Genomic DNA, 25,293 nt, shown 5'->3' on the forward strand with positions numbered 1-25,293 from the left:
GGGGTGCCTACAGGGGTAAGAGGGAGTGGAGTGGAGGCCTGTACTGCCTGGCGTGAACCTTTTCCTGCTAGGACCCAGAGCTGCCATTGCAGCCCCTGTTGGGTGGGGGCGGTCCCCAGCCAGGCCAGTCTTTCCTGATCAGGGCCTTGGTCTTTGCTCTGGCCCCGTAAATGGGCTATGGCTCTAGAAGTCAGTGCCTTGTAGGAAAGAAGAGGCCACTGAGCTTTGGCCCCAGGGCTCTTCCACTCCTAAGTTTCAGTATGGGGCTAAGCTGTCCTCTGAAAGATGGGAACGATGCTCCCTTTCTCCTGGCTTTCGCTCCAGGATCACTGCACCACCACAGCGTGGAGCAGTCAGGTCTGGCCTGGGCGGGGTGGGGCAGTGAAAAACACGATGAACCAGAACCAGTCCCTTCTTCAATGAGATCTCCGTGGAGTGGGAAGCCAGCTGTGAGACACCCCGACCAGGGCAGTTGGAGTTGTAAGAGGAACTGTGGGACTCCTGGGGGTCATAAGCTGAATGACTGGGAAGGATGCCTCTCAAGTGCTCTAAACACCCCACAGGGTGGGCAGAAACAAGTGAACCAAGCAGCAAGTGGGCTTCTAGCACACAGCAGCCTGTGACAGGCTGGGCCCTGCTCATCCTATCTGTTTGGGCCCCAGGACTTGGGTTCCTCTTTAGCTGAACACTGTCTACCCCACTGCTTGTCTGTGCCCAGGTGGTCCAGGTGGCTACAGCAGTACTGAGTGATAGCCATCCTTTCCACCCACTCCTCCAGCACTGGCCTAGCGTGGTAGTTGTTCGGAGGTAGAAGAAATGCCTCTTCAGAGCAGCAAGGGCAGCCCAGCCTTAGCCTGAGTTTCCTTATCCAACTAGGTATTTTCCTAGTAGTCCAAAGATGTCGTGGTGCAGAGGAGAAGCCTAGGACACATTATTCCAAGGTGAGAAGGGAAGGGCCAAATGTAATCTGGATCCTTCCAGCTGTTCCCCATCACACTCATTGAGACTCTTGCCCATTATGAATAACCACACTAGCAGCTACCACACTGTGGTTAGTACGTGAAAGCACATTTCATAAATACTAACTTATCCTGCCAACCATCCCATGAAGTAGGTAAACCATTATCATCCCCATTTTATAAACTTTAAGGAGAGAGATGTAAATTCCCTTGCTCAAGACCATGCAGCAAGTGGCAAAGGAAAGATCCGAACTTGGCAACTTGCAACGTAGTACCAGAGACCCTTGTAAAAGGTCATGTGCGCCTACCTCCCTGCCTGCTGCAGATCAAGTTAAGGTCCCCAAATGTCTAGCTAAGTCCAAGGAGAGCAGGATTTCTGAGAGAAGTCCAGAAAGCCTGGACTTAACGCTGTCAGAGTCTGCTGCCATTTCCCTCAAGCCCAGCTTTTGGCATTTCTTGCCTTGATGACGCCTGAAGTCGATCTCCCTACATTCTGTCCAGATACAGCAATTCACCTTCTGGGCTGCAACCAGCATAACTTTCCTAAAATTCAAGAGCAATTTTGCTAGTCTTAAAGTCCTTCAAGGGCTCTTTACTGCCTTAGACCAAGAGATCAAACCTGTTGCCATTGAGTTGATTCTGACTTAAAGCAACCCTATAAGAGTTCCATAGAGCTTCCAAGGCTGAAGCATATTGCTACATCTTTCTTCTGTGGAGGGGCTGGTAGGCTCGAATCACCCCTCTTCTGAGCACTTAACCACTGTGCCACTGGGTCTTAAGTGATTAAAAAAAAAAAAAAACAGCCTCCCTGGGCCCAGCACCTAAGGAGCTCTGCTCTGAACTCTCCCTGTGGCTGTCTCAGGTCAGTCCCAGCAGCCCCCACCGTGTGGTACTTCAGGCTGGGGGGCCTGAAGCTGATTCCACTTGAGAGGAGAAAGCAGGGTGTCTGCAGCCAACAGGGTTATCCCAGCCCAGATGGATTCCCGATTAGAAACGGCACCAGGAACATTTTTCTATTTCCAGAATAAAAGACATTCTGGCAAACGAAGATGTGTTTGCAAGACAAGAAATCGAAACTGACTTTCAGAATGTCCCCAAATATTTGAAGTGAGACTGATTCCTCCTCCCTTCCAACCCACCTTCCCCAAAGGTCACTCACTGCAACTCTCTATAGAAAGTGCACAATTAACATGCTCAGGAAAAGGCAGCAGATGATACCTTTAAAACACAAAATCTTACGTGCCAGAAACAAAAACTATGCCCAACCATCTTACATTTTGAAATCAGTGTAATAAACTCCAACCCACGGACCCCCAAATATTGTCAGGAAGGGCTGCGGAAAAAAAGATGTCCCTTTAATAAAACCTTATCAACATGTATCGTACACAAACTACAATGTATCATACTTTTTTTTTCCTCTCTTAATTCAGAACCAGACTACAAGGTAAGAAAAAACACAGAAACAGCTACAATGTTCCCAATAATCCGCACAAGGTCTTTTTTCAGGCAGATGATATCTCACATAATATGATATACATGGATCAGAAAGGGGAGGTAATAAAACAAAGACCAGCTACAAGGGAGGGGAGGGAGGAGGAGGGGGTGTGTAAATGTACAAAGAATTCGGGTGTCTCCGAGGGAAAGACACAAAGGTTCCAATGGGGGTGGTGAGGTGAGCGAGGCCGTGAGTTGCCCCTCCTGGGAGGGGACAGGCTGAGTTGCTAGGTTTTTGAAAATAAAAACAGGACCGGAAACATCACTTCTGTTTGGTTGTTGGTATCTCCCCCGCCTCCACAACAATGATTCCAAAGTCTTTCCATCCAGTTCCAAGCATATACAGAGCAACTCTGGTCAAGATCCCATCTTTGAAAAAGGAGAAAGAAAAAAGAAAACCAAAAGCCCAGCCCCACCCTTGCCCGTACACAGACGACGACAATGCGAGGAGTCACAGGAACGAGCGTGCGGAGGTCACAGTTTCCATGTCCCAGGTCATAGCCATCCTGTTGGTGGCGGCCTCTCCCACGCTGGCTCCAGCCACCACCCAGCTGGCAGGATTCTCGCTGGGAAGAACCGGCAGAGGCTGAGGAGAGGGGGCTGGAGAGGCAGGAAGGCCAGGGCAGAGGAGAGGTGCAGGAAAGAGAGGGTGCAGTCCTGGGAACACAGTGCATGCCACTGGGTCACGGCGAAGGTCTGGGCCATGGCGGGGTCCTAAAGTGGGTCAGCTGTCTGGCCCCTCCAGCCAAAGGATCGGGGGCTCTGGGGATGGGGCTCCTAGGGTCCACGTTGTGTGCTGCCATTGCCACCGTGGCCAGGAAAAACTGAGGAAAATCAAAACAGGTTCCCACCCTTCCCTGCTCACCTGCACAAACCAAAAACCCCAAATGGAAAAGGGTGACTTCCTTTTTTCTTTCCAAAAAAGGTCTTTTTAAAGAAACCACCAATTGTAAACTGTCCAGTTTATTATTATTTTTAGATGGCTACAAAGAACAGCGTGAGATCTCACACCTAGACTAGCTTTCCTGGTGGAAGGAGTTGGGTACAGACAGACAGCAGGGCTTGGTTGTTTTTTTTTTTTTTTTTTTTTTTTTTTTTTTTTAAAGAAGAAAGCAAAGGGTTTGATTGGAGTGGGGTGGGGGGGCTTGCTAGAAGCTTCCATTTTTAAAAATTTTTCCCCAAAAAAACCCCCCTGAAAACAAATAATAATAAAAAAAAAAATCCCAACAATAAAACCCCAAACAAAAACAACAAAAAAAGTGTCATGTACATAAAAGGTCCTTTCGGGAAAGGGCAAGGCATGGGATTTTTTTCTGGTCATGGACTTGAAATATATTTTTATTTTGAGTTTTGTCCTTCATGTTTTATGGAATAAAAAGTTCAGCCTTTTTATTGCATGAAAACTAAAATTGGGAAAGGTGGGGAGTGTAGAGGGGGAGGGTGGAGGGGTTGAGGGGAGCAGGGAGGCACCCCTCCACCAGCTCCTGGGTAATGACACCTCACTTCTTCTTGCATAATTTCTGGCATCTTCCCGCCTGCATTGCTGGCTCTCTCAGCATCTCGAAGAGGAGGAGGAGGGAGGGGCGGATCACACACTCATCGTCATGCTTGGAGAATACTGGAAGGGAGGAGCAAAGAAGGGGGTGTCACAAGGACTCGTGACAGCCGTGGATATAAAGATCTGACTGCACAAAGCTGAACAGGGTCAGTCGGGGGTTTGGCTGGGCTGAGAGGTGTGTGACACACTGGGTGGGTGAGTTCAGGGCTCCATCTCAGCGCCAGCCTGTGCCTCTCTGTCAGGAACTATGGGAACAAGTGTAGTCTCCCCCTGACCCTTTCCAAATCACCCCTTGTGGTAGCCCAAGAAGTGGCTGCCCCTGCCCTTCCCCAGTGGGACAGGTGGCTTTCTTAGGGTGGACCATGGGATGGTGGAGGACTGGGGACTGCTGAGCCAGAGGCCTGCTGGGTGCCCTGGGGTGAGATCCCGTCGGGGCTCTCAAAAGCCAGCTCAACCATTATAGTTTCTTCATGTGAGACAAAAAGTCCAACATGGAAAACAGCTGGCCGACCCTTTTGCATTTGAAGACCCCTGAAAATCACTGGTTACCTGAACCTTCCTCCCCAGGACAGATGGAAACAGCCCCAGCAGTGATGCTGCCCTCAAGAGCCCCACAGGTGGAAGCTCAGGCTGACTGAGGTCTTCCGACTCCCAGGCCAGGGCTATTCCAGCCCCACCAGCTCAGTGTTACAGGCATCATGCCTGGTGTGGGTGCCCCCAGAGGGACCTGTCAGCAGTCAGACTCACAGGCAGTGGTCAGAAAGACCATGTGGGGGTGGGGTGACGTGAGGGTTCCCCAAGGGGAAGGTCCTGAAAGCTAGCCCAACGGGTGGAAAGCAGCCGAGAGGTAACTTTTTCAGTGATGAGTCCCCAGGCCCCAAAGGACAGGCCAGCAATCCAGGGATGGAACAATGGGTCCCCTTTGAGCACAGGGCTTACATTGTCATTTTGGAAGGAGTGAAGGAAGTTCCCTCCTAGCTCGCCATCGTCTCGAGGAGTGCCTGGAGGATTGCTAATGCCACTTATGTTGTTAGGAGAATTCTGCAGAAAGAGGAGGGAGAGGTGAGGCCCCACCTTCATGTCCTCAGCAACCTGCCCACACGGGGAGAAAGCTCCCGGGGGCCCCAGAAGGTGGTCAGGGGGTGCTGTCAGGGAGGAGACATCACAGACAGACTCACTTTTGGAAGTCCATCTATGTCGCCTGACCCTGGAAGGAAAGAAGAATCCGGTTTACTTTCTTGTTCACTCTTCCGTGGAGGGGCTTTTAGCGTCTAAGAGAGATCCCTTTTTCTCTGTGCTTCTCTGGCCTCCAAGCCTTTCCAGCCAAATCCCACAGCATTCCACCCAGAGAGTTTTCTGTTCGGGCAGTGTCTTTCTCTCGGGACTTTCCTGTATGCCCACGCAACATTGAGGCTGTGTGCTAGGCCTGCTGCAGACAGAAGCCTAGGCAGCCTAGGCAGGGCGTGGCAGGGCCCAGTGTGCTGGGAAGCTTACCTAACGATCCATTCATGTGGTGTGGCTCCATGCCGCCCATGCCTCCCATTGGGCCGTCGGAGCCAGGACCCATCGGGAACTGAAGGAGAAGCACAAGGTGACGGCTCAGTGGGCCCATGACCCTTGCAGCCCCTCACAGGCTCCCACACCCAGGGCGTCCATCCACAAACACTAATGGAACACCTGTTAGGCCCCAAGCATTAGGCCCCAGCTGCAGCAAGTCCATTTTGGTGGGCTGCTCTTTCACAGACAGTAGACATTAGAGCCCAAGGTGGCTGAAGATGGCACCTCACCATAGCCCTCTGAATTATGCAGGGCAGCAGGGCTCGTGGCCATGTAACTGGTGAGGAAACAAACCCAAGGCCACCCACTGCCATGCAGAGCCAGCTCTCACTCTAAGCCTCTGGACCCTATCTCAGGGCTCCTTCCATCCCCTGGGGTCAGAGTCCAAGGCTCTCCAGTCAGAATGTCACACACGCAGACACAAGAGGTGTCTGACTATGCCAGGCTGAGCACCAAAAGTATCGACGCTTATCATTCCTACTGTACAGATGTGAGGAAACTGAAGTAGAGCAGGTAACACTTCACCCAGATATCCCAGCCAGGAGACAAGAGGCTCTCAGGTTGGCACCTGAGCAGGTGGGCCCAAGAGCCATCACTAGGCTCCTCCAAGCTCTTCCCTAGAAATGAAGAAGCTTCTTGAGGGTGGGAGATCCTGAAGGGCAGAGCTGGGCACTGGCTGTCAGAAGGGGAGTGTGCCCAGAGCTGTCTCTGTGGGGGTGAGGGTGCGGGAGGAGGTCATAAAAGCAGTTTCAGCCTCTGTGCAGAACTGATGTTGCTGGCAGAGCAGAGGCTCAGAAATGAGATCTACGCTGCCCCCAACCCCAGACTTGCTGGGAACTATGAAACCCACCCACAGAGGAAGCAACTGAAGGCCAAGGAGGCCAAGTCATAAGCCGGGGATGGCTGCAGGCCAGCCTGGAGAGCCGAGGCCCTGTGATGAATACTGGCTGGCATGGTGGGAGAGTGGAGGATGGCTGTTTGGCATGTGGCCTGGGCTGGGCAGTGAGGACACAGAGTTGAGTCACACCTACCTCAGACTGGAGGAGGAGCTCACAGCCCTGACACCCAACAACCCTACAGGCCACATCTGCCAAGTTCCCCTGAGAGCCACAAATCCTGCAGCTCCAGGTGTGGGTACTGGAAGTGGGGGGGGGGGCGGGGGAAGAAACCAGAGCAGGCTGCATGGAAGAGGTTGGCATCAAGGAACCGGGGACTAGATTTAGGCAGGTAGAGAAGGGCCCTGGAAAGTCATCTCAGGCAGAGGTCCTGTGTAATAGTAAGTGGGGAGAGGCCACCCCACCAAGGAGCAGCTGGAGCAGAGGGGCAGGATTAAGGCAGAGACCAGACTGCAAAGCAAGGCATGAGCCACTTCCCTGGGTGAACACCTCATGGGGGTTCCATCCTCTCCTCCCCAGTTGCCTCCCAGGGCCTATAGGGCATTTTGCCACCTGGCAACAAATTTCATGCCCATTAACCCAAGTGGTGTAAAGAGTCTGGTAACTAATTTTTTTTTTAGGGCCAACTTGGGACTTGGCCACACCAGACCAGAAGATCTCAAGACACAGTAAGGTAGTATCTAATAAGTAATTATGCATGTTATCACTGTAACAAAGGCAATAAAAAACAAGTACTTATTTGAAACGATAAATTACCATATATTATTTTTAACAGGTATATTGAGATATAATTTGCATACCATGTAAGTCACCTATTTAAAGCATCCACTTAGTGCACTGTAGTGTACTGACAGCACCACCACCGATCAGAGAATGCTGCAGCACCCCCGAAAGCCAGCCCGTACCCTCAGCAACCACTCTCCAGTCACTGTTCTTCCCTGCCCCTGGTAACCATTAATCTCCTGTGTCTACAGATCTGCCTATTACTACTCCATCTCACAGATACATATAAATGGAATCAAGATAATATATGGCTTTTAATATCTCACTTCTTCTACTTAGCATAATGCTTTCAAGATTCATCTGTGTTGTAGCATGTATCAGTACCTCATCCTTTTATGGCTGAGTCCCACGGTATATATGTACCACATTTTGCTTATCCATCTGTTGATGACACTGGGTGGTTTCTATTTTTTTTTTGGCTATTATGAATAATGCTACTATGAACATATTATGTGCAAGCTTTTATGTGCACATATGTTTTCATTTCTCTGGGGTATATATGTAGGAGTGGAAATGCTGGGTCATATGGTACCTCTACGTTTAATCTTTGAAGAACCGACATACTGTTTTCCAAAGCACCAATACCATTTTATATTCCCACCAGCAATGGATGGGTAAGGCTTCCAATTCTCCACATCCTAGCCAACACTTGTTATTATCCATCATTTTGAATGTAGCCATCCTTGTGGGTATGAAGTACCATCTCACTATGGTTCTGATTTGCCTTTTTCTGATGGCTAATGATGCTGAACATTTTTTCATGTGCTTACTGGCCATCTGTACATCTTCTCTGGAGAAATGTCTACTCAGATCCTTTGCCCATTTTTAAATGAGGTTGTCTTTATTGAGTTGTAGAAGTTCTTTGTATGTCCTAGGGATATGAGTCATTTAGGAATATATAATATGCAAATATTTTCTCCCTTTCTGTGGGTTCTCTTCTCACTTTCTAGTGGTGTCTTCTGAAGCACATGTTTTAATGTTGATGGAATGCAATTTATCTATTTTTCTTCAGTCACTTGTGCTTTTGGTACCGTATCTAAAAAGACTCTGCTTAACCCAAGGACACGAAGATGTGTATACCTATGTTTTCTTCTAAGTGTCTTACAGTTTTAGCTCTTATATTTAGGTCTGATACCATTCTGGGCCAATTTTTGTAGACTGGTGTAAGAAAGGGGTCCAATTTCAGTCATTTGTATGTGGATATCCAGTTGTTCCGGCATCACTGGTTTATTCTGTATTATGTATTTTGTTATGTAAATGCTGTTAATTAAACAATAAAAACCCTAAACAACCAAACCCATTGCCAGCGAGTTGACTCCTACTCATGGTGACTCTGTAGGACGGAACAGAACTGTCCCAAAGGCTTTCCAAGACTCTGTATCTTTATGGAAGCAGACTGTCGTCTCATCTTTCTCCCATGGAGTGGCTAATGCATTTGAAACACCAACCTTTTTTTGGTTAGAAGAATGCTTTAACCACTGTGCCACCAGAGTGCCTTTCAACAGAACAAAAATAGTACTGCTCAATAGTGGCAATTAGCAGCAATTAATAGGAGGGCTAATTGATGATATGTGAGAGAAGATATTGTAATATTTCATAATATTCCTGTCCTCTGGTATAATAGTTTACTGAAATTCTTTACTGGATATTTAAATGTTAGAGGTTATGTTCTTATATATTCTGAAGATGCTTAAGTATCAGAATTTTAAAAAAGGAGAATGTGAATAAAACAGAACTGATGAGACAGACATAATCTAACATATTTAATAACAATGATAGTGTCGTGTTTCTGTCTGTCCCATGAAACTCTTCACCTTCCAGCAGCACTTCTCTGAATTGCCTGCAGTCTTCAGGACATCCTTCTTTTCTTTGATGAAGTGGGAAAACCGAATATAGCCAAATGCAAAATTCACTTTGACTCACAGCTCTGCACTTCTCAAGCCTGCCTCCCAATGTCTTTCCGACATGATGACACTGAGCAAAGTATGTTGTTGCTGTGTGCTGTTCAGCTGATTCTGACTCACAGGGACCCTACAGGACACAGCAGAATTGCCCCACAGGGTTTCCTAAGCTGAAATCTTTACAGGAGCAGATTGCCATGTCTTTTCTCCCACATGGAGCCACTGGTAGGTTTGAGCTGCCGACCCTTCTGTTAGCAGCTGGGTGCCTAACCATCATGTAAGCAGATCCACTGGAATGAAATACAGGCCCACCTCGGAGATATTGTAGGTTTGGTCCCAGACTAACGCAATAAAGTGCTTATCACAATAAAGTGAGTCACACAAATTGTATGGTTTCCCAATGATAGAAAAGGTATGTTTACACTATTCTGTGGTCTATTAAGTATGTAATAATATGAAAAAGTCTGAAATATTGTTGAGAATGACCAAAATATGACACAGAGACATCAAGTGAACATGTGCTATTGGAAAAATGGCACTGACAGACTTGCTTGATGCAGGGTTAGACAGACCATCAATTTGTTTTTAAAAAATGCAGTATCTGCAAAGTGCAATAAAATGAGGTATGCTTATATACTCTCCACAGAAGTGTTCATGCATGCAGTACTCAGGACTTTAACTTACTAACACAGGGAGCTCTGGTGGTACTGTGGGGTTAAAGCATTAGGCTGCTAACCAAAAGGTTGGTGGTTTGAACCTACCAGCCACTCCATGGAAGATCAGGCAGTCTTCCTTCCATAAAACAGCTCTGGAAACCCTAAGGGGCAGTTCTACTCTGCCATATAGAGTCGCTATGAATTAGAATCAATTCGATGGCAGTAGGTTTTTATTAACTAGCACAAGCTTTTAACTTGAGGAATCAGTTTCCAGCTCTTCAAAGATGTCCATTCACTTTCTATCTACAGGCTTGCTTTGGTAGACCAGCTCGGTCTGTCAATCAAGCCCTTTGCTTCTATCAGTTCATCAAATGGGCCATCCCTGTTCTAAGATGGCTATCATTTTAAACACTCTGAAGCACACTGGATGTCGTTATAAATTAAACCTCTCTTCCTCAGGGTAAATGGTTTTTGAACACAGAGGTAACCTGAACTTGTGAAACTGAAGTTGGAGCCCAGGTAAGTTATGGTTTTAATAAAGAAATTGAGGAAGTCTTGTTTAATTTGGCTGTCCTTTTCTGGTGACATTTTTTCTCTTTACTTCTGACGCACACTCTCATTTCCTAAAAATGAGTCATTTTTTTTCGCTCTGAGAGATTCTGTTGTAGCCCACACATAACAATGAACAACTTAGGTGTGTTTGGTTTGTCCTTTTCTAGGCTCCTCGTGGCCTCTTCAAAGACCACCCAACAGATCTGGAGATAGAGCATACTGATTTCCTTTCTCCATTCTCATCCTCAATGCATTTCCAAATTAGAGGACATTCCTCTTGTCTCACACTTTAAAAATATGATTTTTCATAGCAGGTCAACATTTCAGTCGTTTTTTATGGCCAACATGTATGCACCTGTCTAAGGAGGCTCTTGCTTCCACTTCTATAAACTCAAAATTCTCTTTAAGTGCTTTGGCACATTGTGAAGAAATGACCAAAAACTTTCATAATGAGAGCCTTGCTATCACAGGTAAGCCAACATCACATTCCTTTGTAGCAGTGCTGTTAAAACAAGGTATGTGAGGACATTTAGTGCAGAAGATCTTTTCATTTTCTCTAGTATGAAGTTTCTAAACTAAATGACATTTGCCAAAATTTACATGTGCACTGTCTTCTGAATATGCATATAAACGAGCAATCTAGTTTGTATTTGGACAAGAGAACAACAATCTTTTGTGTTGTGCTTTCTGTGGTTTCATTAAAATCTTCAAGACAATTTGAAGCTTCATTTTTCAAATCGAAGTACCTAAGAGCTGGAGGGCACATATTTTTTGTTAGCATGATTCAGTGTGCCACCTGATGTACTATATGATGCATGGTCATAGGTAAGGTCTAGCAGAATCAGCTTTACCCTAGAAGGGACCACATCTTAAGTGTCCTAGGGCTGATGTAACAAAGTATCACAAATTTGTTGTTAGGTGTTGTCAGGTAGGTTCCAACTCATAGAGACCCCACAAACAACAGAAGGAAACACTGCCTCGTCCTGAGCCATCCTTATAATCGTTGCCGTAGTTGAGCCCATCACTGTAGCCACTGTGTCAATCCATCTCATTGAGGGTCTTCCCCTTCTTCATAGACCCTCTACCAAGCATGATATCCTCCTTCAGGGACTGGTCCCTTCTGACAACATGAACAAAGTCTGAGACAAATTCTGGCCATTTTCATATCTAAGGAGCATTTCCGATGTACTTGCTCCAAGACAGATCTGTTCATTCTTCTGGCAGTCCATGCTATATTCAATATTCTTTGCCAACACCACAATTCAAATGCATCAATTCTTCTTTCTTATCTGGCTTTCACATGCAGGTGAGGTTACTGAAAATACCCTGGCTTGGGTCAGGTGCACCTTAGTCTTCAAAGAGACACCTTTGCTCTTCAACACTCTCAGGAGGTCTTCTGCAGCAGGTTTTTCCAATGCAATACCTCAATGATTTCCTGACTGTTGCTTCCACGGGTGTTGAGTGTGGATCCAAGTAAAACAGAATCCTTGACAACGTCAATCTTTTCTCCATTTATCATGATGTTGCTTATTGGTCCAGTTGTGAGGACTTTTGTTTCCTTTATGTTGAGGTGTAATCCATACTGAAGGTTGTAGTCTTTGATCTTCATCACTAAGTGCCTCAAGTCCTCTTCACTTTCAGCAAGCAAGGTTCTGTCATCTGTGTCAGCAGGTTAATGAGTCCTCCTCTAATAATGACTTCATGTTCTTCACATAGTCCAGCTTCTTGGATTATTTGCTCAGCATACAGATTGAGGATACAACCCAGATGCATACCCTTCCTGATTTGAAACTGTGCAGTATCCCTTTGTTCTGTTGGAGTAATTGCCTCTTATTCTACATATACGTTCCTCATCAGTGTTCTGGAATTCCTATTCTTTTCAATGTTATCCATAATATATTATGATCCATATAGTCCAATGCCTTTGCACAGTCAATAAAACACAGGTAAACATTTTTCTGTTACTCTTTGCTTTCAGCCTAGATCCATCTGACATCAGCAATGATATCCCTCCTTCCATGTCCTCTTCTGAATCTGGCTTGAATTTCTGGCAGTTCCCTGTCACCATGCTCCTGCAACTGTTTTTGAATTATCTTCAGCAAGATTTTACTTGCATGTGATGTTAACGATCTTGTTCAATAATTTCCACATTCTGTGGGATCACCTTTCTTTGGTATTCCAAATAGGCACAAATATGCATCTCTTCCAGGGCTCTGGCCAGGTAGTTGTCTTTAAAATTTCTTGGCATAAATGAGTGAGCACCTCTAGCACTGCAACTGTTTGTTAAACAGCTTAACTGGTATTCCACCAATTCTTGGAGCCTTGTTTTTCACCAGCTCCTCCACTGGTTCCTGATCAAATGCTACCTCCAGAAATGGTTGAATGTTGACCAATTTTTTTTTTTGGTACAGTGATTGTGTATTTGAAATACCATGACTGACCCAGCTGGTATTTGAAATACTGGTGGCATAACTTCTAGCATCACAGCAACACACAAGCCACTAAACAACAACAAAAAAAAAGCAAACTCACTGTTGTTGAGTCAGATCCGACTCACAGCGACCCCTCCTTGAGTTTCCAAGGCGGTATCACTACAGAAGTAGATTGCCCAACCTGCCTTCTGAGGAGTAGCTAGTGGGTTTCAACTGCCACCCTTCTGGTTAGCAGTCAAATGCCTTAGGCATTATGCCACCAGAGCTCCTGATAGTATGACTAACAGATGGGTGGTGGACCACAAGGTGTTGTTGTTGTTAAGTGCTGTCAAGTCGTTTCTGACTCATAGCGACCCCATGCACAGCAGAATGAAACACTGCCCGATCCCGCGCCAGTCCCACAATCCCTGCTATACTTGAGCCCATCATCGCAGCCACCGTGTCAATCCATCTCGTTGAACGCCTCCCCCTCTTTCGTCCACCCTCCACCCTACCAAGCATGACATCCTTCTCCAGGGAATGGTCCCTTCTGACAACATGACCAAAACAGGTGAGACAAAGTCTGGCCATTCTTGCTTCCAAGGAGCATTCTGGCTGCACTTCCTCCAGAACAGATTTGCTAGTTCTTTTAGCAGTCCATGGTACTTTCAGCATTCTCCACCAGCACCACAACTCAAAAGCATCAACTCTTCTTCGGTCTTCCTTATTCACTGTCCAGCTCTCACATGCATACGAGGCGACTGGAAATATCATGGCTAGTGTCAGGCGCACCTCAGTCCTCAAGGAGATATCCTTGCTCCTCAGCACTTGAAACAGTTCCTTCACAGTTGACTTTCCCAATGCTACACGTCGTCTAATGTCCTGACTGCTGCTTCCATTGGCATTGATTGTAGAACCAAGCAACGTGAATTCTTTGACAACCTCAATCTCCTCTCCATTTATTGTGATGCTGCTCATTGGTCCAGTTGTGAGGATTTTTGTTTTCTTTCAGGACCACAAGGTAGGTAGCTTTAAAGAATAAAAATTTATAATCTCATGGTTCTGGAGATTAGAAGTCTAAATCAGGGTATCAGCCATGTTGATTCCTTCTGAGGGCTCTGAGAGAAGAAATGTTCCATGCCTCCCGTCTAGCTCTAGTGGCTCCTGGCAATCCTTGGCTTACTGCTAGACCACAGTGTCCTCCTTCTGTCTCCTTGTCTTTTCTCTTTTAAAAGGACACCTGTCACATAGGATTAGAACCTACCCTACTCCATCCAGTATGACCTCATGTTAACTGATATCATATTCAAAGACCCTACACTTCCTAACAAAGTCACATTCACAGGTAGTACGGTTAGCACATCAACCATATCTTTTGGGGGGACACAACTCCATCCATAACAGACCAACACACATCTGTTATAAAAATTTCCCCTTCTGTCCAATCCCAAGACATTTTAGCTGCCACCTCTGAATCAGGAAATGCCACTTTCTCAGTTCACATTCAAGGCACTGACATTATGACACATTCATTCATGTGCCCCAGCTCATACAGCAACTGCTGTTTCTGACTGGTCATTGGTGTCTATTTGGATAACAAAACCACTTCTGATTAATTTGGAAGAACTCACTTGTCTTGGTCTGGACTTGTGGGATTCAGTGTCACATGTGTCCCCTACCTCACCAGGCTGTCTCAAGTGCTTTCCCACAAACTGTAGAATATGCTCTGTGTCGTAATTTACCCCCTGGTCCAGTAACATGTGTCCTTCCATCTGCCGTTAAAATAACACAGTCACTAAGCCTTCTTTTTCAGCATTGTTCAGGTTATGCTGGTGCTAGTATTGTATTCCTTCTCATTTCTTCAGTGGAGCTCTCTTTAGGAAACATGGTCCCAATATTTACCCTATTAGACATTAAACCAGCACTATCTTAAAGCACAACAGTGGCCCTTCAGAGAGTCAAAGGCAGACTGTGAACATTCCCAATTACAATGCACTCAAATCACATTCTTTGGAATTGAGGCAACACAGACGGGTCTTCCTTATGACTTGTAAGTCACAGCTAACAGCCAACATCAGTGGTCAGGGGGATACAGCTATGATCACAACGAAGGTGGGTCATCTATGCCACATCCATCTGACGCTCCTGTATGTTGTTGTTAGGCATCTAGCTAGTTCTGACTCATAGCGACCCTATGTACAACAAATGAAATGCTGCCTGGTTGTGGGCCAGCCTCACAATTCTTGCTATACCTGAACCTGTCATTACAGCCACTGTGTGAATCCATCTTATTGAGGATCCTCCCGTTTTTGCTGACCCTCCACTTTACCAAGCATGGTATCTTTCTCCAGGGAATGATCCCATCTAATAATATGACCAAAGTAGGTGAGATGGAGTCTAGCCATTCTCGCTTCCAAGAAGCATTCTGGCTACACTTTGTGTAGGACAGATTTGTTCACTCTTCTGGCAGGCTGTGGTACTTTCAGTATTCTTCACCAACACCACAACTCAAAAAAGCATCAACTCTTCCTTGGTCTTTCCTTATTCACTGTCTAGCTTTCACATGCGTATGAGGTGACTGAAAATACCATGGTTTGAGTTAGGTGCTCCTTAAGTCTTCAAAGAGAAATCTTTGCTCTTCAGCACTTTAAAGAGGTCTTTGGCAGCAAATCTGCCCAGTGCCATATGCCTCTTCCATCAGTGTTGAATGTGGATCTAAGCAATAAGCTGTAAGTCTTCCTCCAATACTGATACCTCATTCCTCTTTATATAGTCCAGCTTCTCAGATTATTTGCTCAGCATACAGATTGAGTAAGGATAGTGAAAGGATACAACCCTGACGCACTCCCCTCCTGATTCAAACCATGCAGTATTACCTTGTTCTGTTCAAACGATAGCCTCCTCCTGGTCTATGTATAGGTTTCTCATGAATACAATTAAGTGGTCTGGAATTCCCATTTTTTTCAATGTCATTCATAATTTGTTTGATCCACACAGTTGAATGCTTTTGCATAGTCAATAAAACACAAACATCTTTCTGGTATTCTTTGCTTTCAGCTGAGATCCATCTGACATCAGCAATGATATCCCTTGTTCTATATCCTCTTCTGAACCCAGCTTGCATTTCTAGAAGTTCTCTGTTAATATACTGCTGCAAACTGTTTTCAAATTATCTTCAGCAAAATTTTACTTGTGTGTGATATTAATGATATTGTTTGGTAATTTCCAAAAATTCTGTATGGGTTCCTGTATGGGTTTTGTAATATACCCCCAACCTTCCACATATATTGCCAAATTCTGAGACTTTTTGTTTTCTGAGATAGAGAGTTTCCAGTGCTCAAACTGGGAGAATTGGTTGCCCTGTAAGAAGGCAGCACTGAGGTGGTGGGATGTGAAGCTGGCTGCCCAGGAGGAGAGGGAGGGGATGGGAGAGTGGAAAGTAGTGGTGCAGCATGGGATTCCCACACTTCCTCAGCATGTGACTGTGGCTCAGGTCCCCCTTGGAACACCAGAAAGCAGGCCAAAGACCCTACCTCAGAGGGTTGCAGTGCCCAGCATGGGGCAGCCATGACCAGGGTTTACATAGCATGACTCATGTGTCATCTTAGGAACTGAGCCAATGAAACCAAATAGAATGTTCCAAAAGGCCACATCCCCCTCACTAGGCAAAAGACGACTATGGGGTCCCAAGCCCCCTTCTAGTTCTGCAGTTCACAGATGGGACTGGCTAGATTGCATGGCAGCCTTCTCTCCAGACCCTGAGCTCCCCACGAGCAAGGCCTGTCAGATTCACCTCTGCCTGGTACGGAGAGGGAGAACAGACCATGCGGAAAAGTGGTCTGTAGAGGTGCATCAGACCCAGCCCTGAACCCAGGTCCACCGAGCTAGGGGAGAGAGAGGCAGCTGCCTGAGAAAGCCTTCAACAAAGGGCTCAGGGAACACAGGAGGGGGTGATACTGGTCTCAGGGAGGAGACAAGTTAGAAAACAGAAAAGGTGACATTTGAGCTGGAACATCATTCAAGGGTAGGAATTATGAGAGATGAAGAATGGGGGAGTGGGGTTCGAGGAGAGGTGAAAAAGGGAGGGACAGGGGTCACAGGGCTCCAGCTGTGGCACAAGGCAGTTTACAGGACCAACCAAGTTCCCAAATGAGCCAAATGTTTCCTGCTGTGGTCTGTACCCTCAGGCCTACATCCAAGTACGTAGACCTGAGGGGGTGAGAGGCTGCTTAGAGCCGGACAGCCAGTCAGCTAAGCAGGGACTAAACCCAGACCCCTATACCACCCAAGGTTCTCCCTCCCTCAGCAGAGCAGTGGGGGTCCCAGCAGCGATGCTGGGATCCTCACTCTGACCAGAGGGGTGGGATCACTCCACCCTTTCCTCCTCCACTCCCTGCCAGCTATGAAATGGGAACTGAGTTGCCCAAGAGTTAATCACTTTTCTGACGGTTTGTTTTATTCATCTCTGGTAACAAATGGCTGAAATCAATTAAACGTGCTTTCCCCTCAGCTGATGAAGTTAATTATGATTTGTTATGGGATCTGATATGTAAATTATTAGAAAGCAGACTTACGTTGGACCGGCTGCCTCCAGGCGGCACCGGATTAATCATTGTGTAGATGTTGTCACTGGAATTTGTTGAATCTGGAGAACAGTGGAAAGCCGCAAGTCGGGGTGATTAATTCATTTCTTAATTAAAACAAACTCCTGGCACTTGAACTCATTCTTTTGTATTTTATCACCTAGAATTTCCTCTAAGTACCACCATTTTCTGGCTAATTTGTATTTAATGAAGATTCACAAAGTTTTTAATCATGGAAAATTCAACTGTGAAAACCACTCAACCCTGGAAAGAAGAATTTCAGGGTGTCTGGACAGCGGTGTGGACATGACAAAAGGGGATTGTGGGTTCATAGTTCTTGTCTTCCCACCCGAGACCATGCCAGGTCTCCAGACACTGAGAGGATGGGTGTTTGCACCTAGGCCAGCCTCTACCTATGATCCCCTCCTTCCCCAGTGTTTCAGTCACAGATTACCCAGGGGCCACCCTGCCAAGCTGATGGGGTGGGAGGGAGAGGCAAGGAAGGGCTGAGACGCATTAACATATGGAGAGGCTGAATGTGACCCAGTCTGAATGTAGGTCAGGCAGCTCGTAAAATTGCAGCAGCAAAAAGGGAGGGGGGGACACACCGCCACCAGCTCCACCCTAGCAGCTGAGCTGCCTCCCCTCTACAAGAGCGAAGAGGGGGTGGGCAAGAGGGTCCCCGCATATCCCCAGTTAACAAGAAAAGTCTCTTTCAGAAATCAGCCAGTATGTTTCTATCAGGAGTAGAGGCTGTATTTCTCGGGCAGAAACCCACCAGTCTCTCACTTTTAATTGCTGGGGGTGGGTAAGGATGTTGAGATCCTTCTAGCTGGCTAGTCTGCTCTCCCTAGCTGGGAGAGAAACAAAATTGTGATGCTGCGCGTGTGCATGTGTGCACATGCCCACATGTGTGCATGCATGCCCTCTTATGATTAAAGGAAAAGGGGAAGGAAGAGATCACCTACACAGAAGACCAGAAGCCAAGAGCTATGAAAACTCAAGATGCAGCATGCCCTCCATTCCCGTCCCAAGACGCCAGAATGCAAAAGTCCCTTGTCAGGGCATCGAGAGAAATGCCCACACGGGACAAGGTTATCCTTGACAACTAGGAGCCGAGGGCAGTGAGACCCTTGTGCCCAGAGCTCCCTGCTCAGTCTTGTCCTCTAACAGAACTGAAGAGAGACTGGGCTGAGGCCACACAGTGTGTGTGGTGGCAGCAGGGGTCTCTTGCCCCCTAATCTCCTAGATGCCAAAATGCCAGGTGGGGGATGTGTTGCTCAGGAAGGAGCTTTGGCTCTGGGTTCCGGGCCCCTCTAGAACTCCCCAAATACTCCTAATCCCTACTATGACACCACCAAGACCTCTTACCTGCAGGACTAGGCATGATGGGTGTTCCTGGAGGGCCGCCACCACCAGGGGGCCCCTGGAAAGAAGATTAAAAAAAACCTGTCATCAGAAACCCATGGTGACAATGCACATGAAGAGAGGTCACTGAGTTCTTGCCCTGTCAACAGCAAATGCTGCTGTGGGCCCAGCCTCACTCTGATCTCTGGCTAAGCCTCCAGTCTCACTCAGAGGCAGAGTACAAGTCTTTGACCAGGAGGTACCTGTGCACTCACATGCATGCTGGCTGGTGGCAGCCAGAGGCCTGGGGTAGAAGCCGACCATCCTACTGGTTAGCTCCCCAGATAGGGATCCCAACTCCTGGGCCCTGCTGGGGGATTTCTGGGCCAGCCGAGGCCTGTGCCAGATGTCTGAACAGACCACTTGGAACCTGTGCTCAGAACGTGCTTCCAAAGGGACCCCCGAGTGGGCCGTGAACACGCAGTCACACACAGCTAGACATGCAATGCCCTAAACTCACACACTTACCACATAGGTACCGGGAGAGGAGGACGAGTATGGAATCTAGAAATAAGATGTGGGGAGCCAACGGTCAGTCACAGACTCTCCCATAGGCAGCAACCCTTAGCTTCCAAACCCCCCTGGGAACACAACCCCATTCTTCATAGGAGAGGTTGGGGGACCAATGAGCTTCTTGGTCGGTTACCCTGGAGAGGATTGCAGAGCATGAGTGAAGGTCATTCTTTCCTATACTAAACCAATGTAAGAGCCTGGTCTCCTACCACCCACAGCATTGCAGGGAACCACAGGAGTATGTGTGTGGGGAGAAGGACATAGGAGCCTCTCCAGGTTGGGAAGGCAGGAAAGAGCATAACTCCACTCTCTCTCTGGCCGTCCCCTCTGGACTGTCTATGCTGAACCCCTGTCGCCCCTTCTTCTGAGTGCTGGAAGCCAGCCCTGCTGAGAAAAGACCAACTAGCAGGAGGCTCCGCTTTGTACAGGACTCTCTGAGTCCAGGCTTTCAGCTTAGACCTGGTTTCTGCAGAAATGGACTAGACAGCACAGTAGAGTAGCTAAGCTCTGCTGACCCCTGCACGTTCTTCCCCAAGCATCCACCTCCACATGCACTCCTCCCTGGAGGAATTAGGTACCACTGGAGGTATCCCAGGATTGCAGGCACTGCTTAACCCCCAAAGAGTGATACCTCCAGCCTGGGGACAAGAACCACCCTATACCCCAGAACCCTTCCCTGGAAAACACCATCCACCTGACCTAGGTACTCACTGAGTTAGCACTGTTAGGATTGGGCCAGGGTCTGCCAGCTCCCGGGCCCCTGAGGGAGAGAAAGGGAGACAATGAGAGATGGACTGTAAACAGCAGGGGTAGTGCCAGTGGGGGCAGAAATCATTAATAGGAAGTCCTTCATACAGCCCTAGGGGCATAGAGACTCTGGCTAGTACTGTGGGTCCATGGATGGCAAGTCTACAAATTCCTTCCAATTATATACAACATCTGTACATTTACAGCATTGCTTCTGTATGTCTATTTTTCTAGAAACGGAGCCCATAGATTCTCAAAGGGGTGTGTTGCTGAAGAGGGGTCAACAACCACTACCACACCAGACAACAGTGATTGACTGTATTGGCTCTGGAGTGAGAAACTCCCAGAGTTCAAATGTTGACTACCACTTAAAGCTGTGTGACCTTGGGTGAGTTACTTGACCTCTCTGTGTCTAGTCACCTCATCTGCAAGTGAAGGATAATAAAAACCACCTCATAAGGTTTTTATGAAGCTTAGGTAAACTAATTCTCACAACAGCACGCTTAGAACTGAGGGAAAATTCTCATTGCTAGAATCAGCATCCTCCTTTTACTGATGAGGAGACTGAGGTCCAGAGAGGTGCCAGTAATTACTCTGATGAGTCTTCTGGGGGGTGAGTGACAGGGTGGGAAAAGCCATGGGCTCTGAGCCACCGGCCTAGTAGTTTTTGCCTTACATGTTAATCCCGGGCATGGCGGGGCCGAGGGAGTTGGGTGGTGGTCTCATGCCGCTGCCGTAATTCTGCAACGATAACCAAGGGTCAGTCTATGAGAAGGAGAAGGGGAACCAGAGAGAGAAGAAGGGAGGAAAAACAGACAGAATATAAGTGAGAGGGTTAGTCTGTGGAAAGGATCTGGTGAGATAAAAAATAATATATTCTTTAAAAAAAGGTTGGGGAGGGTGGGAATTGGGTGATGGGGACCACAATGACAAGCCAGCACAGAGGAACAGTCACAGCTTTCAATGTATTTTCAGGGGTTTCATGATGATTTTCTCAAAAACATAGGGATGTCAAGCAAGCCGCTCATGCCTCTTACAATGCTACTTTCCACAGGTCTCAAGGCAGGTAAAAGGAAACTGACTCAGTAATGGAGCCCAACCTATGACCACGAGTGCCTTAGAGACCCTGAGGGAGAAGAAACTGAAGCTTGGCGGGGTGGAGCACAACACTTGGGGCAGGTGGAAATACAGAAGAGGAGAAGTGCTCCTCAGAGGCCTGTACCCAGCCTAGGGGCTTGCCATGTAGAGCCACCCCACCTTGCCTCACGACCAGGCCATGCCCTTCCTCTCCCACCTTGATTAAGCCACCTGGACCAGGCATCAGCAAATGGTGCCCTCAACAGGCACAGTGTTAGGGGAACAGGAGAGAAGCGCCATCTCTATACTCACGGGGTCACCATTCCATTGAGAAAAGTCTACACAGAACTCAGAAATTCCTGGAAGTCCGACTCTGTTTGCTGAGATTAGTAGGGTCCACGAGGCCAATGGGGATGGGCCACAGAACACACTGACCAGGTACTGCAGGAATTTCACCTGGTTCATCTCCTACCACCACCACTCCTGTGCTGGCCCACCTTTCCTCTCCACATGCTGTTTTGTTGCAGGGATAAATTCTCCCAGAATGCTTTGTAATCCCCTCCCCTCACACCCCTCATCACACTGGATTATGACACTGGCCACATACCCATCTCTCCCACTAGAGTCCACTATTTTTTAATTATTATTTTGTTGTGGTAATATATATACAAATATGTATATAACAAAAGTTTCCTTTTTATCTATTTTTAAGTGTATAATTGCAATGACATTCATTTACAATATTGTACAATCAACACCACTATTTATTTCTGAAATTTGTTCATCACCTCAAGCAGAAACTTTGTTACTGAGCACTAACTCTCCATTCCCACTTCCCCCAGCTCTTCATAAACTCTGAGCTGCTTTCTATGACTCTGCCTTTTCCAGATACTTCACATAAGTGAAATCATGCTCCATTTGCCCTTTCGAGCTGGCTTCTCCCACTTAGCATAATGTCTACAAGGTTCACCCATGTGTCAGCATGTATTAGAACTTCACTTCTCTTCATGGCCAAATAATATTCCACTTAGTTTATCCCTTCATCTATTGATGAGACTCTTGGGTTCTTTCTACCTCTTGGCTGTTGTGAATAATGCTGTGATGAACACTGGTGCACAAGTACCTGAGTGTCACTTTAAGGTAGGGACTGTATCTCAATGATCTTTCTATCCCCCTTCACTCCACGCATTAGGCCGGGTGCCCAACAAGCCTAAGCTGAGTCAAGCAATGAAAGGATGACTAAGGGAACGGATGGAAACACAGAATGAGCCTGGCTTCAGCTCGAGCTCTGCTCTTGTAGGAGAATTCAAAGTTGGTGGAATACTGATGGAAAAGAAGTCAGTGTTAGCTGCCCTTCACTGATTGAACACATAGTACGGTTTACATACAGTCTCTGGTTTGGTCCTGGTAACAATTCCATGAGGCTGGCACTGCTCCCATTTTACACTACAGGAGACTGAGAGTCTGTGTAGAGAAAGATTTGCCCAAAGTAACCCAGCTGATAAATGGCACAAATGAGGTTTAAACCTTGTTCTATGAGACTCCAGGGTCTGCGATCTCAGCCACAGGCCTGGTAAGCAATGAGTGGGGAAGGTGGAATGGGAATCGGAAGTTCCAGAGCTAGAGCCGACAGACTCAGAGCCAACGTCAGGCTGATGGCGAGTGCTTCAGCCAGGGACCATCTCCCAGTGCTCTCTGCTTCAAGGCCACCTCCTCTGCTTGTTCACCCAGAGAAGCCCCGAGTTGGAAAAATGCCCAGGTGGTCTGTGAACAGTGACAGGAGCAACACCAGGCTGGCTGACAAAGAGAAGAGGCCTGGAGTCAGGCGTGGGGGATGGGCAGGCTACTCCCCCAACCTTCAGGCAGCTGGTACTGGTGAGGGCCTGCCCCTGTCTGCTCAGGGCTGAGCCCCAGCAAGAAGATGTGTGCCTGGCCTTCAGCAAACAGAGCAATCAGGGCAAAGGCAGGGCCATGCTCCCTTTATAGCTGATGCCACGGGCTGGTGAGAAGAGCCTGAGATTTGACGTCAAAACCCGGGAGGGCCAGTCCCAGCTCAGCCACTTGTCCTTTTCTGTGTCAGCTCTGCTATGGGCTTTCTGTGCATCACTTCATTTAATTGTCATGACAACCCCTTATCATTCCCACTTTAAAGATAAACTGAGGCACAGAGTGGTGCCAACAGCCCAAGTCACACAACTGTCAGCTCCCAAGCTGGGGCTGAGCTGGGGCGGAGACAAAGAGCCACATGTTCCCAACTTTATAAAGTCCCATTAGAATCAAATGAAATTATGGCTTGGAAAATGCTTTGGAAGCCCAAGGGGTGTGCATGGCTTTGGGATGGCATAGGAAAGCAGACCACGCAAGCCCTAAATGCCATCTTAAGGATCACAGCAGCTCAGGTCTTCAAGGACCTTTGCTATGGACTACATGCAGCTATTAAACCCCATCTCCAAACTCAGCCTCCCAACTGTCTTTTGGAAGGGGAAGCTCTTGGACTAACAGGAATGCTGTCTAGACACAGTGAGATCCTGTGCTGCCTCCACCCAGGGGAGAGGGCTGCACCAAAGGGCGACCGAGTAGGGGACTGGTGGAAGCCACGGCATGTGGAGCGGGGTGAGAAAAGGGCAACAGGGCACTGGCTCTTGAAACATCCCTGAACATGCCGTGGGCACCTCCCCAAGGGTGGCTCCTGCTTCCGGACCCTGCTCAGCCTTCCAGAGCCTCCCCTCCCCGCCGAGTCTCACTCATAGGCACAGACCCTCCTCTGCATTCACAGTTGCCAACTGGAGGCCCGTAGGGGGTCAAAAACTCACCCAGGCAACACAAGAAGTCAGACAGATAGATATAGGGTTGAAACTAGGTTTTCAGGGGTGGTGTGTGTGGGGGAAGTTTTCAAATCAGATATCCCCACAAGGCTAGAGGGCTTGGAAGCATGCTTCCAGAGCCTTAGCAGAACTGGTACTCCCTTCGCAGTCTTAACTGTGCAATAGACCCAGCTCTTCCCCCTGCTCCATTGGAGCCTTGGAGGAGATGCGGGGGAAGCTTTTGCCAAGCATGATCACTAACTAGAAGCTCCCCATTCCCTGCACTGCACCGTAGGAACAGGAATGGCTAGAGAGAGGGGAATCCTCAGCATAGCCACAGGACCAGTCACGTTCATGAAGGGTCTTGGGACTGGGCACCCCAGACCCTGGGTGGAGGGCTCTGATCCACAATCAGGATCAACAAAGGATTCCCCTGCTGGGAGACCTTGGGAACTGGGTCTCAGTCCTTCTTCTCTGAGAAGCCAGGCTCTGCAAGGGTCCCAGGGACACGGGAGGGCATGCAGCAGCCATCAGGGCTGGGGAATGTGGTGGGGGCTGCCACTGCTACTTCCTGTGACTTCCCCGTTCTTCTCCAGAGGAACTCTGCCTCTCAGCACTGCCCACAGCCCGCCCAGGACTTTCTTCACCCTAACAGAAGACCAGCTGGCTGACTCAGCATGGGGATCAGGCAGTTTTCCAGGCAGCAGGGGAGGCAGGGGCTGTCTTCCATCCCTCCCTCCAATCACTTGGGGGTCAGCCAGGGCCATCCCATACTGGAAGACTTCCAAGGGGCTACCTGGGAAAACTCAAAGAGTCAGTGCCCTCCTCACCAGGGCCTTGGAGTTTTCTGGGGCCTAATTCACAGTCCTTCTAGCCTTCTGTGGTCTCTGTTTAGAAGCACGAGCCAGGGCTGGTCCTGGGTCAGCAGGGGCCCGGCCCAGGAGACTTGGTTTCTCCAGGGCAGCACAGGATCATCCCAGGGGATCTTCATGGGTAATCCTTCATCTGAACCTTCTCAAACGCAGACAAGCCACCAGTGGTGATCTGATTCTTGGCTGTGCTGATACTGGCCCCACCCAAATACCAGCCCCTGTGTGAGTCCAGCCCCTACAGCATTCACTTCTGAAGACCTGGCAAAAGGTTATTGCCTGACAGGAACATACATACAATTTTTTAAAAAGTGAGAACATAATTAAGTGAAAATTTTGCCTCCTTTTTGGGTACTGGCTGTTTCACAAAACCAGAGGGAACAATGTCTAAGGCATGAGGGCAAAGGGCAGGGGGATGTCTGGCCTGCTGGTTCTTTTGTGTTTTTCAGGCTGAAAAGTGACACGGGCTTTCGGGCTAAAAAAAAAAAAAAAAAAGGCACTATCACTGGGTCCTGTTTTGAAATCT

The 25,293-nt window shown here is 47.7% G+C and overlaps 1 protein-coding gene across 1 annotated transcript in view; it reads right to left on the bottom strand.

Annotated features, from left to right (window-relative positions):
• Nucleotides 1-4,041: 4,041 nt before the first annotated feature.
• The window catches only part of SSBP3 (single stranded DNA binding protein 3), a 200,698-nt gene continuing 179,446 nt past the window's right edge, over nt 4,042-25,293 (bottom strand). Inside the window, exons 10-18 of the mRNA XM_007945938.2 lie at nt 20,694-20,758; nt 19,982-20,030; nt 19,226-19,261; nt 18,722-18,776; nt 17,342-17,412; nt 5,506-5,584; nt 5,190-5,218; nt 4,951-5,052; nt 4,042-4,071 (exon numbers count right to left, since the gene is read on the bottom strand). Of these exons, the coding sequence (XP_007944129.1) occupies nt 4,042-4,071; nt 4,951-5,052; nt 5,190-5,218; nt 5,506-5,584; nt 17,342-17,412; nt 18,722-18,776; nt 19,226-19,261; nt 19,982-20,030; nt 20,694-20,758 (516 nt within the window). The remainder of the gene's footprint in view (nt 4,072-4,950; nt 5,053-5,189; nt 5,219-5,505; nt 5,585-17,341; nt 17,413-18,721; nt 18,777-19,225; nt 19,262-19,981; nt 20,031-20,693; nt 20,759-25,293) is intronic.

This window comes from Orycteropus afer, unplaced genomic scaffold (genome assembly GCF_000298275.1).
Source record: "Orycteropus afer afer isolate SDZICR_OR568_19922 unplaced genomic scaffold, OryAfe1.0 scaffold00145, whole genome shotgun sequence".
Lineage (NCBI taxonomy): Eukaryota > Metazoa > Chordata > Mammalia > Tubulidentata > Orycteropodidae > Orycteropus > Orycteropus afer.